The following is a 14709-nucleotide window of genomic DNA, read 5'->3' as shown; positions in this document are numbered from 1 at the left end:
TCTTTTTTCTTTCTCCTTTTCCTCCCTCTCTCTCCCTCCCTCTCTCTCCCTTCCTCTCTCTCTGTCTCTCTCTCCCTCTTTCCTTCTCCACTTCTCCCTTTCCCCTTCTCTCTTAGAATCAGTACTGTGTATTGGTTCCAAGGCAGAAGAGTGATATGGGTTAGCTAATGAGGGTTAGGTGACTTGCCCAGAGTCATACAGCTAGGAAGTGTCAGAGGCCAGATTTGAACCCAGGAACTCCCATCTCCAGGTCTGGCTCTCTATCCACTGAGTCACCTAGCTGTTCCTACATGATTTCTAAGGACCTTTCCAGCTCTGTTATTCTTTGAATTGAATGTCCCTTTTTTGCACTCATTCCATGCTTTGTAGTTTATTTCCACAGTTTCTTTCCTTCCAGATTTGTGGATTTTCACGCTCCAGCTTCTACCTGTTCTCCGTCCCGTGCCAGCCTGCTTACTGGAAGGCTTGGGTTGCGAAATGGAGTTACACACAACTTTGCTATCACCTCAGTGGGAGGCCTTCCACTTAATGAGACCACCTTAGCCCAGGTGCTCCAAGAGGCTGGTTACATCACAGGAATGATAGGTAGGCCAATAAGTTTCATTTCTAGAATGAACTCTCTCTCCTGACCTTTACCTCATAAGATCTCTAGGTATCTCAAAGTAGAGTTTAGCTGCTATGTCCTATACAAAGCCTTTTCTGATCCTCTGAGTTATTAGGGCTCTCTCCCTCTTAAAATTAGACTACATTACTTGAATTTTCCCAAGATACTTTACATTCTTTGAGAGCAGGGCCTATTTCATTTTTGCATTTGTATTTCCAGTGCTTGATACATAAATACCTGTTGGATTAAAAGCTGGCATGCTAATGTCCCTCTGCATTTTCCATATGAGGCTGTCTCTGTCATCTCAGCAGCAAAATATAGCTTAGGGTCAGGAAAACTTGCATTCGAACAACACTTACTAGTTGTGGGGTCCTGAACAAATCACTTGACCCCTTAGTGCCTCAGTTTCCTCAACTGTAAAATGGTGATAATAATAGCATCATTTTACAAGGTTGTTATAAGAATCAAACGAGTTAGTGCATCAAAGTAACAGAATGCCTAGCACATTAGGTGTGTAATAAAATCTTGTTTCCTTCCTTCTTTCCTGCCCCTCCTCTATCTGTCTGTTCATGCCAGTTTTATTCTGCCTTCTTTTACTTTTCTAAATAGAATGGTTTTAATGGAGTTTTGAGTCTCATAGTTTTTCTTCTTTCCCCTTTTCTTTCTTGGCTCTCCTAAAATAATATGAAATTCTCAACAATATCTTCGGGGAATATGTGCTGTTAGGGGGAATCTTGCTTTCAGTTTCAGAGAGCTAGATCCAGTGAATTTCCTGTTGTCCCCCTAACAGACTTCATGGGGAGAAAGATTATGCTAACAAAACCAAATGCTTTGAGTCTTCATTCTTGGTGTGCTGTTTGCTATCTTGTTTCCTCTAAAAGGAACAGGATGTACTCCTCGAGATGACTACCTGTCTACCCTAAAAGGACTCTTCTAGTTTACTAAGAAATAATTTTAAGGCAAATCAACCCAAAATGTACCATTCATTGCTTTGTGTGAGACCAGAAAAATCTTTCTGCTTTAGTCTCCCTTTCAGGTCTAGTTTGCCCTCAGGTTCTTGTCCCTCTTCATAGCTCTGGAGAATATTGAAGCACTTTGCAGTTCAGGGATGGCAGGTGTGAAGGAAATGCCCCTATGGACTTATTATCTTGTTTTTTGTTTCCCCTCATATATTAACCATGTTCAATGTATGTTAAAAGGGAGGAAGATGGGGAGGGTGAGGCATCCCTAATACAGAGTGTGTGGAAATCTATTCTCTCTTCAGTAATTCATGTCAATTTAATGCCACAGGGAAGAAGGAAGTGGGAGGGGGAGAGGGATAGACAGTGAGCTTGTCACCCCATTCCTCTGAATCCTCTTTATGGAGAGGGCAGAGACAGCTTTTTCAATTCATGGAATTCTTTAGGTTGCTCAGTAGCTGACCTTCTTTTCTCCATTTGCTTTCCTGTTTGTTGAGTTTCACATCTTGTTCTCACTTGTTGTCTCCCAGTGGACACTGGCTTGTGTCCCTTAGAGAGAAGGACTTGCTTGGCACAGATCCTTGTAGTAACTTTTGGTTCGCCTTTCTCAAATTAAAGGCTAATGGAGGACAGTCTCTGTCCTCAGCTCCCTAAACAAAATGAGATTGTGAAGAGGGAATCATGCTGATCTCCTTTTTTTCTTGTTTTCCAATAGGCAAGTGGCATCTTGGTCATCGTGGCCTCTACCAACCCAATTTCCGTGGTAAGGATACTTGGAAGGAGATGGGTAGGGTAGTTGTTATTTGAGGCAAAGAAGCTCTAGGAAAATGAGTATAATGTTCTTTAAAATCATTTTCCTGCCTTCACGAGAGAATTCACTGGTGTGTGTGTGTGTGTGTGTGTGTGTGTGTGTGTGTGTGTGTGTGTGTGTGTGTTTTTTCTGTGAGTTAGTCTCACAGTTCACTAGCAGCCTTATTTCACCATATAGGAGCCCTCTTACTGTTGTTCAAGTTCAAGTCACTTTATTCCCAAATAACATTTTCTTTTAGTTGTCTTCTGTCCTCATGACTTTCCCATTACAGTGTTTCAGAATATGTTTATTCCCCTCTCAGGGTTAAAGATCCATATATTTTAGAGTTGATAATGTTAGGAATTTAATTAAATCCTTTAATTTTATAGTTAATGACATTTTCAAGGAAATGATATTAAATTAACTGGTCTCTCAGTATCTAGTGTTGTTTTAATTTTCTTTCGAGTGCTCTTTGACTCCTTTCCCTTCAGTGATCATATTGTTTGGCATCATGGTACAGTGGAAAGAATGTTGGAATTGGTTTTGGAAAGACATGGATTCAAATTCTGCCTCTGATAATGACTTAGCTGTGTGACTATGGGCTAAGCACTTTAACATACATGAACCTTAGTTTCCTTGTTTGTAAAATGAGGATAATATACTTCTAGTGTATAACTCATGAAGTAGTTGTTAGGATCAAGTAAGATAATGTAAGTGCAATGCTTTGCAAACCTTAAAATATAGATAAGAATTAGCTATAATTATTAATTCCTCATGACTCCTGTTCTCTGTATTGAATGTTATCATTAAAAAAACAACTTTGTGTCTGAGAGTTAATAGACACCTTGGAAATCATCTAATTTAATACTTTCATTATTAACATAAGAGAAAGTAATATTTGTTCCCCCAAATCCCTACCCAGATCATTTGATGTCAGTCATAGGATTTAATCATAAATAATGAAGTTTTGATTTGTTAATGAGGTGTTAAAGCCTCTCAACCCTTTTCAAATTATGGATACTTTGCTGTCTGAGTCAGGAGCGAACAAATAATCATTAACTTCCCCTCCCTGCAGTGACCCTTAGAAAAAACAATCCAGTGAGTTTCAAGCAGTTGAAGAGAAACAATAGTTAGAGAAGAACAGAGATCTTCACCTCTTAGTAAGAGAGGAAGGAAAACTCTTGTCATCTGCACCCATTAGCCATGGTACTTAGCAGTGGAGCTACTTAGCAAGAAAAAGACACTGCATCCAGTAGGCAGTTTTCAAATTTTTATTGAATTTTATTTTTTTCAATTACATGTAGAAATGATTGTTGATAATTATGTTCTGATATTTTGGCTCTACTCTTCTCCCCAAGGCTGTAAATAGTCTGATATAGGTTGTATCCCAGCAAGCAGTTTGAAAGAGTCTAGGCAGCACTCCCCAGACAGAACTAGTTAAAAAGAGATAGTTACTCAGTGCCAGATACATCTTCAAGGAGGGTGACCCCTGGTAGCAGGGAAGAGAATTGGATCTGGATTTCAGGGAGCTAGCTCTGGCTGTTGACAGTTTACTACTAGAGGACTACACAAGGAAAGAAAGGACTTTGAGACCCAACAGTAGTGCCAGAAGAGTGAGTAGCCTTGGCTACATGTATTCCCTAGTTATGTGCCTCACTGCGATTGTACTTGAAGTTTATGCTACTTTTTCCACAAGTGCTGTGCGTATTTGTAATAGTGTCACCTTAGTTTTATTTTGGGGATGGTTTATAGCTACTCTTCTTACTATGCCATATTTGTAAATGCTTTGGCTTTGAGAAAATTGCATTTACTGCCCATCTGTTAAGGGGAAACTCACAGGTGAGGGTGGGGATCATGAGCTATAGTTTTAGAAATAATATCCATAGGGTGACCTCAACTGCAAGTCTGAATTAGAGGGAGTAACCCAGAATGCTACAATAATACATGTTGAATTGAATTGAGGACACTGAAGCCCAGAGAGGTAGTAGTAGAACCAGAACCAGAATCTAGGTTTCCTGATTATAGCTCTTAAGGTAAAAACTGGGATTAATTTATATTTTTATCTGGGTTCAGAAGGGTGAGTAGGAGACAGGATTGGACAATGGGTTGAGAACTAAAAAGCTGGGAAAATACAGTTAGAATGGCAACTGCCAACGCAGATCCACCTAGCCAGGGACTCTGTGAAACCAACAAGTGAGTAGACTGACAGGTTTTATAAACAGGGTTTAATTCTGAAAGAAGGGAAAGGGGGTTCTATTCTACCAGTCTATGGGCAAGCCTCAGGGTTAGGAAATGAACTTATCTACACTAAGCTAGAAACTAGCAGGGCAGGGCACAATGGAGATCAAGAATGAAAGTGGGATCCTCACTGCTGACTCCTGTCAAAATCCAGCGATGATACAGCTTTCCCAGGTCTTCAGCCAATACTCCTTCAGTTGGGTAAGTCAGGGAGCTAAACCAACCTGAGCTGATCAGCAACCCAGGTTAGGTTTTATAATCTCAACCTAACCTCCCACAGGCAGATGACTTTCCTCCTTCTAGATATCAGGATATCAGGATACAAACTCCACTTCCTCTGAGGTCTCCCAGTGGTCAGTTACAACTTGTCCCCAGCTACCATGGAGTCCATCTCAGAGAGAAGCACAACTTCCTGCTTCCCCATTCCATTCAGAATTCTCCAGCCCTGCTTGCTAAGTCTCCCAACTAATCTTAAACATTTTATTAATTTATCTTATAACATAGCCCAGTATTTTTTCTATATGTCCTTTCTTTTTTTTAATTTAAAATTTTATCTATTTGTTTATTAATTTATTTTGTAAAACCCTTGCCTTCTACCTTAGAACTAAGGCAGAAGAGCTAAGACTAGGCAGTAGGGGATTAAGTGACTTGCCCAGGGTCACACAGCTAGGAAGTGTCTGAGGCCAGATTTGAACCTAGGCCTGGCTCTCCATCCACAGAGCCCCCATCTGCCCCTATTTCTCAATCTTTCTCTGTCCCTAAACTTTCCATCCCAACTCTCAGGGTAGGCTTCTATGACATCTTCTGGTTCCTTTTATCTGTCTTTTCTATCATCTGCTGTGGTGTGGTCCAAAGAGTAGTGGAATGAGATTTAGGAAATTTGAATTCTAGTCTTTAGTTCTGTCACTAATGTGGGGAAGTGGTTAATATGACTGGGGTAAAGTCGTTTCATCTGGCCTTGTTACCATAATCTCCCTATCCATGAAGTCTTTTAGGGGGGAGGCAGGAAATCCACTGGATGCATCACTGAAATTGAAAATCTTAGTTTCATCAACAAAATAAAACATTTTATTTTAGATGATTTTTGAGAACCCATCCAGTTGATAGATTCTCTAACCTTATTATTTCCCATTTCTGAACTCATTCTATCAATATACTCCTACCCATAGTCATTTATCTGTGCTCTAGAGGAGATGCAAAATTTAGTGAAATAGTTCCATGAAATGTAATGTCTCATAAGCTAGCTAGTACAGTGGATAGAACACTAGACTTAGAATCAGGAGGACTTCTCTTCCTGAGTTCAAATTTGGCCTCAGACACTTACTAGCTGTGTGACCCTGGGCAAGTCACCAAACCCCGTTTGCCTCAGTTTCCTCATATTTAAATGAGCTAGAGAAGGACTTCAATATCTTTGCCAAGAAAACTCCAAATGGGGCCTTGAAAAGTTGGAATATGATTGAATAGCAACAAAGAAACAATACAGATAAGTATGATACATGATATTCTGTGATGTTAGAGAACTGCAAGCCAATATTATGGGAAGTCTTTTGGAGAATAGCATTATCAGAAGTGAGGAATCAGGGAAGTATTCATGGAAAAAATGACATTTAAAAGGTGGGTAGGAATTCAACAAGCAAAAAAGTAGGAGGGAGGCATTCTAGGGTTAGAGAACATTATGCTCAAAGGAATTGAGGAAGCTCATAAGCATATTTAGGAAAAAAGTAAAGCAGTTTGGCTACAGTATAATGTGCATGCAAGAGAGTAAGATATGATAAGGTTGGAAGGGTAGCATAATTGCTACTAGGAGTGGTGCTAGAGTGGAAAGAACACAGTGTGATCTGAGTTCAAATCTATGAAACTATCATCTTTAGTCTATTCTTTACTAGTTGTATTACCTTGATTAAGTTATCCTTTATCCTCAGTTTCCCTATATGCAAGGAGACTGGAATGTTGAGCTCTAGGACTACTTCTATGTCTGATTCATATGAGATTATGGAGGTCCTTGAATGCCAAGGGTATTAGGTCAGGGCTGACCTATCTGAGTTCAAGACTGGAATAAAATAATATAGTCAGAGTCCATCTAAAAATGACAAAAGGACATTTACTTAGCCAGAGCAGGGAAGAGATATTTACCGAAGATACAACATTGATTCAGAAGAGTACAGCTTTCCAGTGCCAGGACTGGCTACACTGTTGGTGTGCTTTTCAGAAGCCTCGGGACCAGCCAGAACTCTTCATGTTTGTTTGTTTGTTTGTTTTGGAATCAGGCAATCAGGAAGCTGCAACAGTGGCATGGACTTTATTCTACTGAGCCAAGTCTCAAGGACTGTTTCAATGCCTTTTAAGGAAAAGAACTAACCAGCTAATGGATAGTTACTGGAGTCAGGAAGACCAGAGTTCAGATCCATCCTTACACACTGACTAGTTGTGTGTCTCTGGGCAAGTCACTTAACTCCTCACTGCCTCAGTTTCCTCAGCTATAAAATGAAGATAATAATAGCACCTGCCTCTCAAGTTTGTTGTGAGGATTAAATGAGATAATAGTAGGCATTTAATAAATGCTTGTTCCCTTCCTACTTTCCCCACCCTAACGGCATGGATGGAGGTACAGAGGTCCAAGCATTAGAACTTTATTTAGAAGATAGTAGGAAGCCACTGAATATTCTTCAGCAGAGGAATGACATGACCAGATTTTTTAGTACAAAAGACTCCTATCACACTCTGGTAGGAATGGGAAAGATAGATTGGGCAGGGGAGAGAGCAGACGCAGGAAGACCTGCTAGGAGGCTATTGCCATAGTATGATTAGGTAGCAAGGAGAATCTGTACTAGAGTGGTGGTAGTGGGAATGGCTACAGATGCCAGCAATAACAAATATCTGTATTTATCCATATCCACATATAGATATGGATAGCTATAGATATATATGCTTTCTCCATGATGTGGAACAGCCTTACCCAAGTTATTAAACATTTACTACCATTTTAATATCTGTGAGTCCACCTTGTTTCTGATAATCATGGCCCATATATATCTAAAACCTGTATGCTTCTTTGCTACTTTTATTTCACATTAGAACTCCAATAAGTACAATAAAAATCAGCAACCATTTACTAAAGCATTTTTTAGAAATATAAACATTGATATGACACCACCCCCCTTCTCAAGGAGCTAATTATCTAATGGAGATAGGAGAAGGAAAATACATATAGACTACTGTGTATGATAAATACAAAAGAGAGGCTACAGCAATGTGCTATGAGGAATTTGAGGGGGAATATCACTTTCAGGTGAGTTTGGAGCAGAGAGGATTTCTTGGAAGACATGATCAAGTTGACTTAGGAAAGTACAGAATTATAGGGTCTTCGAGTCATCTCAGAAGCTAAATGGTCCAATCCATACCTGAATTCTTAAAAATCTCCTCAACAACATACCCAAACAATGTTCCCCTAGATTTTTATTGAAAACCTTCTATAAGGAAGAATTTAATATCTTATGCCTTGAAGGGCTGAGAGACTTCAACAGATGGAGATGGAGATAGGAGATATGAATAAAAAGACAGGAATGAGAGAGGACAAGACAAGAGGGTAGAAGGAGTATTTTCTCATTGATGCCAAGAGAAGAGAATGTCAATGTGAAAGATATGATCAGCAGTATCAAATATTTATACGAAGGGTAAGATGGGGGCAGCTAGGTGGCTCAGTGAATTGAAAGCCAGGCCCAGAGATGAGGTGTCCTTGGTTCAAATCTGACATCAGACACTTTTTAGCTGTGTGACCCTGGGCAAATTACTTAATCCCCATTGCTTAGCCCTTTCTACTCTTCTGCCTTAGAACCAATACACAGTATTGATTATGAGAGAGAAGGTAAAGGTAAAAAAAAAATAAAACTAAATATAGAGAAAGACCATTTTATTTAGTGATAAGGAGATTATTGATGTTCTTAGAAAGAGCTATTACAGAGAAGTGGGATTGAAGTCAGATTGCCAAAGTCGAGGAGTAATGTAGCAGTGAGCATAGACTACTTTCTAGAAATTTGACAGTGAAGGGATGAAGGAAAAGAGAAATAAGATGGTCATTCTCCAAGGTAGTAGAACTGAAGAACAGGCAAGAATCAAGCTACATACTTGTCTTTCTGATTTGAAGTCCAGAACTCTATTCAATATACTAAAAGAAATGATGATTAAAAGCTAGAGTGTCTTTATAATCCTGGTCTCAAAAAAAGAATTTATCACAAAATTATCAGAGAGTCTGATAAGACTATTCCCTTGTTACTTTCTTGTTACAGAATTGGATATCCTTTAGTTTAGAATACATCCTCAAATCAAAAGTACACTCAGTAAACACTGGTTGTTAACATATTGAGCTTAACTTGATGAACATGTCACCCAACACCAGCTTTTAATGGAGTTCTGCCTCACTGACTATTTCACAGTCTAGTGATCTTCCCCACTGCATCAGTTTGTTTCTATCCTTAGAACTAGGGGAAATGGAAACCAAGATGTTTCTAAATAGAGATATACCTTTCTAAATAGGCCTGGCCTTTTGAAAGAATATTCATCAGAAGGCATGATTGGTGGGTTTCACATAGGAAGTAGGAGACAATAAGACAAAAAGTATTAAGTTCTGGGATAGCTAGGTTGCTCAGTGGATAGAGCACCAGACCTGGAGTTGGGAGGACCAGAGTTCAAATTTGGCTTCATACACTTTATTTGACTGTAGGCAAATCATTTAGCTCTGTTTGCCTAGCCCTTGCTCTTCTGTCTTAGAGTTGTTATTGTTACCAAGACAGAAAGTAATTTTTTTTTTAAGTATTGAGTTCCCCTCTAACTGAAAGTCTTCAAGGAGAGGCTACTTGTAGTCTTATAATTTTATAAAGGGGATTCTTGTTTTAGATATGAATTGGTGTTATGATTCCTGTTGACCCTTCCAATTCTGAGATTCAGTGAGGGTACAGTTTAAGGAGTTAGCATGGGCATGATGATCGGGGTACATTTTCTTATAAAATTGGAGGGAATGAGGATAAGTAAGGATATTTAACAGTTTAGAGGAAGATAGGAGGAAAGTTGAAGTCAATTCACAACATTCCATTTCCTACCTCAATGAATGGAAAGCTCTCCCTCTTTCCTTTGCATGGTAGAATCTCTAGGGTTTTTAAGGGTTGAGCTCAAGTCCTATTTTCTGCATAGTGTTTTTCCTGATCCCTCCACTTATCAGTGCTCTCAAAATTATGTTGTATTTATTTAAGTGTTGGAGTTTCCCCCTGAATTGAATCAACCATTCAATCAACAAAATAGACTAAGTTTTAAGGAATTTTCCTACAACCTTATCATAATGTGTAGATAAGCCCTTAAGGACTCCCATTTGAGGAAGGAAGCAGCTTCAGGGAGTGTAACCCTCTCCCAGTAGGAAGAAGTGCTGGTTATGGACTCTAAAAGGGCATCAGCCCTTGGAGTTCAGCAGACTGTTACGGAAGAAGTCCAATTCCAAGTCTGTTATTTTTGGTCCTTTGTTTTCAAAGAGGACCAATGACATTGGAAGGTGATGTCTCAACTTGCCCTAGAATTGGGTTTAAGTGAGGCAGAGTTGCACAGAGTCATCAGCCTCACTCCTTCTTCTAGAGTTGCCCAAGTTTAGTGGCAGGACAAAAGTCAGGATGACTAGAGATGGTTTGGGATGTAGTAGATGACCGTGGTATCTCTGATGTCTGACCAAGCTTTAAGCATTTCACAGTGCCTGCTTCCACTGCCTTTGGGGTCATTGGAACAAATTGTTCTCATCTACTCATTCCACTGGGGGAAGTCTACATATACATGGGGTAGGCATCTCTAATTTTCTTATAGGTTTGAAGCCTGTTAGTTGCCCTCAATTTGGTTTAGTTTATCTGCCAAGAAATGTGGCTGTTTCGTTGCTACAACTTCTTAGTGAGAAAGCGGACACCAGAGGTGGATGAGTGGCCTTGAAAAGGGCTCAGCCAGCCCTCACACCATAGATACTAGTCTTCATAATACTGGCATTCTTAAGGAATCTCTACTCTCTTTCAGTAACCTCTGGGGTTCATGAGAACACTGAGAAATGAGAAAAAGACTTCCAGTAACCAGGAATTCTAAATTACCCCTTTGCTACTTGTGTCCTCCACACATGTGCCTCACCACTTTTGTATTTTAAGTTTGTACTCACCCTTTCTCAAGGATCTCTGTGTACTTGTGAGAGAGTATGACCTGGGCTTCTGGAAGAGGGGGACAGGAGATGGTAATGTTTGATAGCAACTCTTCTTTTATACTGTCTCAGTACATACTTTTTATGAAAGTTAAGTAAATCTAACTATCATTGGGAAGCACACAAGTAGGGGCACATCTGAACAATGTTAATGGAAATTCAGTCCCTTAAGATTTACTTGAGGGGGCAGCTGGGTGGCTCAGTGGACTAAGAGCCAGGCCTAGAGACAAGAGTCCTGGGTTCAAATTTGGCCTCAGATGCTTTCCAGCTGTGTGACCTTGGGCAAGTCACTTAACCCCCATTGCCTAGCCCTTACTACTCTTCTACCTTAGAACCAATACAAAGTATTGATTCCAAGATGGAAGTTAAGGGTTTTAAAAAAAATTTACCTGACATAACCTTGAGATAAAGTAGTGGCTGAATAACCCTCTGGGGACTCCAGTTTTCAGTTAAAGAGCAGTATTGGGAGAGTGGTCTCAAAAGGGGTGTAAATATTTTGTATAGGCTTATATGTGTACATCCTGTTTATTCTTAGTAGAATATAAGCTCCTTAAAGGTAAGGATTGTTTTATTTTTACTTTTTATATACTGCAGCTGGCACAACATAGGTGCTAAATAAGTGCTCCTTGACTTGAATTCATACCTGATAGCCTCATTCTTTTCATTAAAAGAGGTAAGGAGCAGGAATTATGGAACGGTAGGGCACTGAATATTTAGTGTGGGAAATTTCCAAAGATACTTTCCCTTTAGATTAACATCATTGCTTCAGGTCAGCCCTAGTCAAAACAGTTTGCTTTCCTTTCCCTCTAGATGAAGGGATAGAAGCAAAGCTACATGGTGAGAAGATGGCTAAATTGTGAAGAAGTTAGTAAAGGGGCACTCCATTATAAGCTGGTGTTGGGGGATGAGCTTACACATTTGTAAAATGGGAATTATTATTATTATTGAAATTCTTACTAAAATGGGAAGTAGCAACTACTAGGGCAGTTTTCAAATGTAATAATGCATTTTGAAAACCTTAAAAGTTTACAAAAGTGTGAGTCATTGTTATTGTATATATTTAAGCCCTATCCATACATAAAAACAAAACCAAGTGAAGAAGTATGTAAGTCTTCTGGATATGCAAGTTTTGAAAGGCCACAGTTTCATAGACTTAGAGTTAGAAGAGACTTTAGAGGTTATCTTGACTTTTAAAACTTCATGAGGAAAGAGGACCAGTGAAGTAAAGTGCCTTGCCCAAATAAAAAGAATTTGAATCCAGTTGCTTTGACTTTAATTCCAATACCCTTTCCACCTTATGTTGTTTCTTCATGTGTATAGATATCAGCCTCAAGAAAAATGCTTGTGTAGGAGAGAAGAGGTGTAGTGGGGTTTGTCTTAATATCATTGGATTTTGCTTTGTGAATAAAGTTGTAACTTGATGTTAATATTTTGGAACTGGAAAATGAGGACTCCATAAGTTCTTTCTTGCCAGTTCTTCCAGACATGTGGGTTAATTCCTTACTTGCAGAATGCTGTTTCCAAGTTTGCAGATTGAGGCTTACAACTAGAAGCTAGCAACGTTTTTCTTTGAATACAAGGAAAGGGATATTAATCAAATCCCTTTTAAATTGCATACCTTGTGCTATTAAATTATTGGGAATTAAAAATCAGGAGGTCGTATGAGAAGGTTGCTGCCATGGCTACCTACAACAACCTTGCTCTGACTTGAAAGGCTAACCTCATTTCTTTGACCATAGGCTTCAGTTACTACTTTGGAATTCCTTACAGCCATGACATGGGCTGCAGTGACACCCCTGGCTACAACCACCCACCCTGCCCAGCTTGCCCACCTGCAGCAACTGTATCAGAAAGGTAACATCAAAAACATTTGTTAGGTATCCACCTGCGTATGTGTTCAGAGCAATTGAATTAAACAGAAGTCATACATTCTCTCTTTCTCTCTTAAAAAAGCATTAAATTATATCTTAGAATTGATATTTTTAAAAAAAACACTTGATATTAAATATCTGTTCCAAAAGAGAAGCATGCTAAGGGCTAGGTAATTGGGTTAAGTAACTTGCTTAGGGTTGTATAGCTAGCAAGTGTCTGAGTGCCAGATTTGAACCTAGGACCTCCCAACTCCAGGCTATCTATTCACAGACACCCCCATGTATACTACCTCTTGCTGCTTACTGGAAGAAGGTAAATAATGATGGTGTGAACAGAAACCTTAGAGCTTAAAAGTTCATAGGAAAAAAAAAAGGAAAAAAGTTCATAGGACCATTTATAAAGTACATCACTCAATTCAAATGAATCATAGTTCAATTCAATTAGCAATTATTGAGTCCACCTTTATGTACCAGAAACTGTACTAGGTATTGGACATAAAAAGGTAAAAGTAAAAAAAATAGTCCTTCCTTCCTAGAAGCTTATATTTAACTTGGGGGAGTGGAAGGATCTATATTCAAATAAATGCAGGCTATATACTAAAGTGAAAAAAAAAGAAATAAAATTATAATATTCCCTATTCATAGGCACATTTCTTTACTTTGGAGATTCCATGTATATGTTTGTCTAGTTGGTTAGAATCATAGGATGTAAGAGTTGGAAGAAACCTTAGAGATTTATCTCATCTATCATTTTTATAGGTCATTTTTATAGGTCAGGCAGTTTGGGGAAATTGAGTCACTGCTATGCTCTAGTTAAGGCAGCCTACTTGCTACTTCTTCTACATGACCCTTCTATCTTTTTACATTTATGTGTTTGTGTGGACTTGACCCTATGCCTGAATAAATCCTTAGTTTCTTTCCTGAGCCCACCCATTCTCCTTTCAATACTTTATAGTTATTTAAAAAACAAACAAACAAAATTTGTTCTTTAGGTATTAGAGTCTATACCAAGGCAGAAAAGTGGTAAGGGTTAGGCAATGGAGGCTAAATAACTTGCTGAGAGTCACGCAACTAGGAAATGTCTGAGGCCAGATTTGAACCTGGGACCTCCTGTCTCCAGGCCTGGCTCCACTGAGCCATCCAGCTGCCCCTTTTGTACTTTTTTGGTGTATGTGTTATTCCTTACTCCAACTGGGGAGGGGGTAGGACTTTTTTTCATATTTGTCTTTGTAGGTCCAGCACCTAGCAACATGTCTGAAACATGGAGGTGGACTCAGTAATTGCTAATTGAATTGAATGATATGCTTTTCCTTGTAAATGGCCTCATGGAACTTTCAAGCTTCAGGGCTTTTAGTCACCTGATATCCACACTAACTTCTCAGACACATGTGATATGAGTGTTAATCTCCTTTCAACAAAAAATGAAGCCAAGCAAATTTGTTGGTTGAGGCCTTACACAGAAGTTCCCAGAAGGAAGAGTTTCGGTGGAGTTATAATTGTGAATGTTTGGAATCCAAGGGGGCCATACATCATTCTCTCTGTTTTTTTTTTTTTTGTTTGTTTGTTTGTTTGTTTTTCCTTTCTTTGGACATAGAAGATATTTTTTAAACATTTATTAATATTCATTTTTAACATGGTTACATGATTCATGCTCCTCCTTTCCCCTTCGCCCCCCGCAATCCCCCACCCATGGCTAATGCACATTTCCACTAGTTTTGTCATGTGTCCTTGATCAAGACCAATTTCCAAATTGTTGGTAGTTGCATTGGTGTGGTAGTTTCGAGTCCACACCCTCAATCATGTCCACCCCGACCCATGCGTTCAAGCAGTTGTTTTTCTTATATGTTTCCTCTCCTGCAGTCCTTCCTCTGAATGTGGGCAGCGTTCTTTACCATAAATCCCTCAGAATTGTCCTGGGTCATTGTATTGCTGCTGGTACAGAGGTCCATTACATTCAATTTTACCACAGTATATCAGTCTCTGTGTACAATGTTCTTCTGGCTCTGCTCCTTTCACTCTTCATCTGTTCC

At 39.2% G+C, this 14709-nt stretch overlaps 1 protein-coding gene across 1 annotated transcript in view; it reads left to right on the top strand.

Annotated features, from left to right (window-relative positions):
• ARSG (arylsulfatase G) overlaps positions 1–14709 on the top strand; it is a 200204-nt gene that overhangs the window by 115557 nt on the left and 69938 nt on the right. Inside the window, exons 3-5 of the mRNA XM_044676410.1 lie at positions 398–585; positions 2279–2326; positions 12548–12662. Coding sequence (XP_044532345.1) covers positions 398–585; positions 2279–2326; positions 12548–12662 — 351 coding nt within the window. The remainder of the gene's footprint in view (positions 1–397; positions 586–2278; positions 2327–12547; positions 12663–14709) is intronic.

This window comes from Gracilinanus agilis, chromosome 4, assembly GCF_016433145.1.
Source record: "Gracilinanus agilis isolate LMUSP501 chromosome 4, AgileGrace, whole genome shotgun sequence".
Taxonomy (NCBI): domain Eukaryota; kingdom Metazoa; phylum Chordata; class Mammalia; order Didelphimorphia; family Didelphidae; genus Gracilinanus; species Gracilinanus agilis.
The sequence above is the reverse complement of the archived record's forward strand: the minus strand, read 5'-3'. Positions and strand labels throughout refer to the sequence as shown.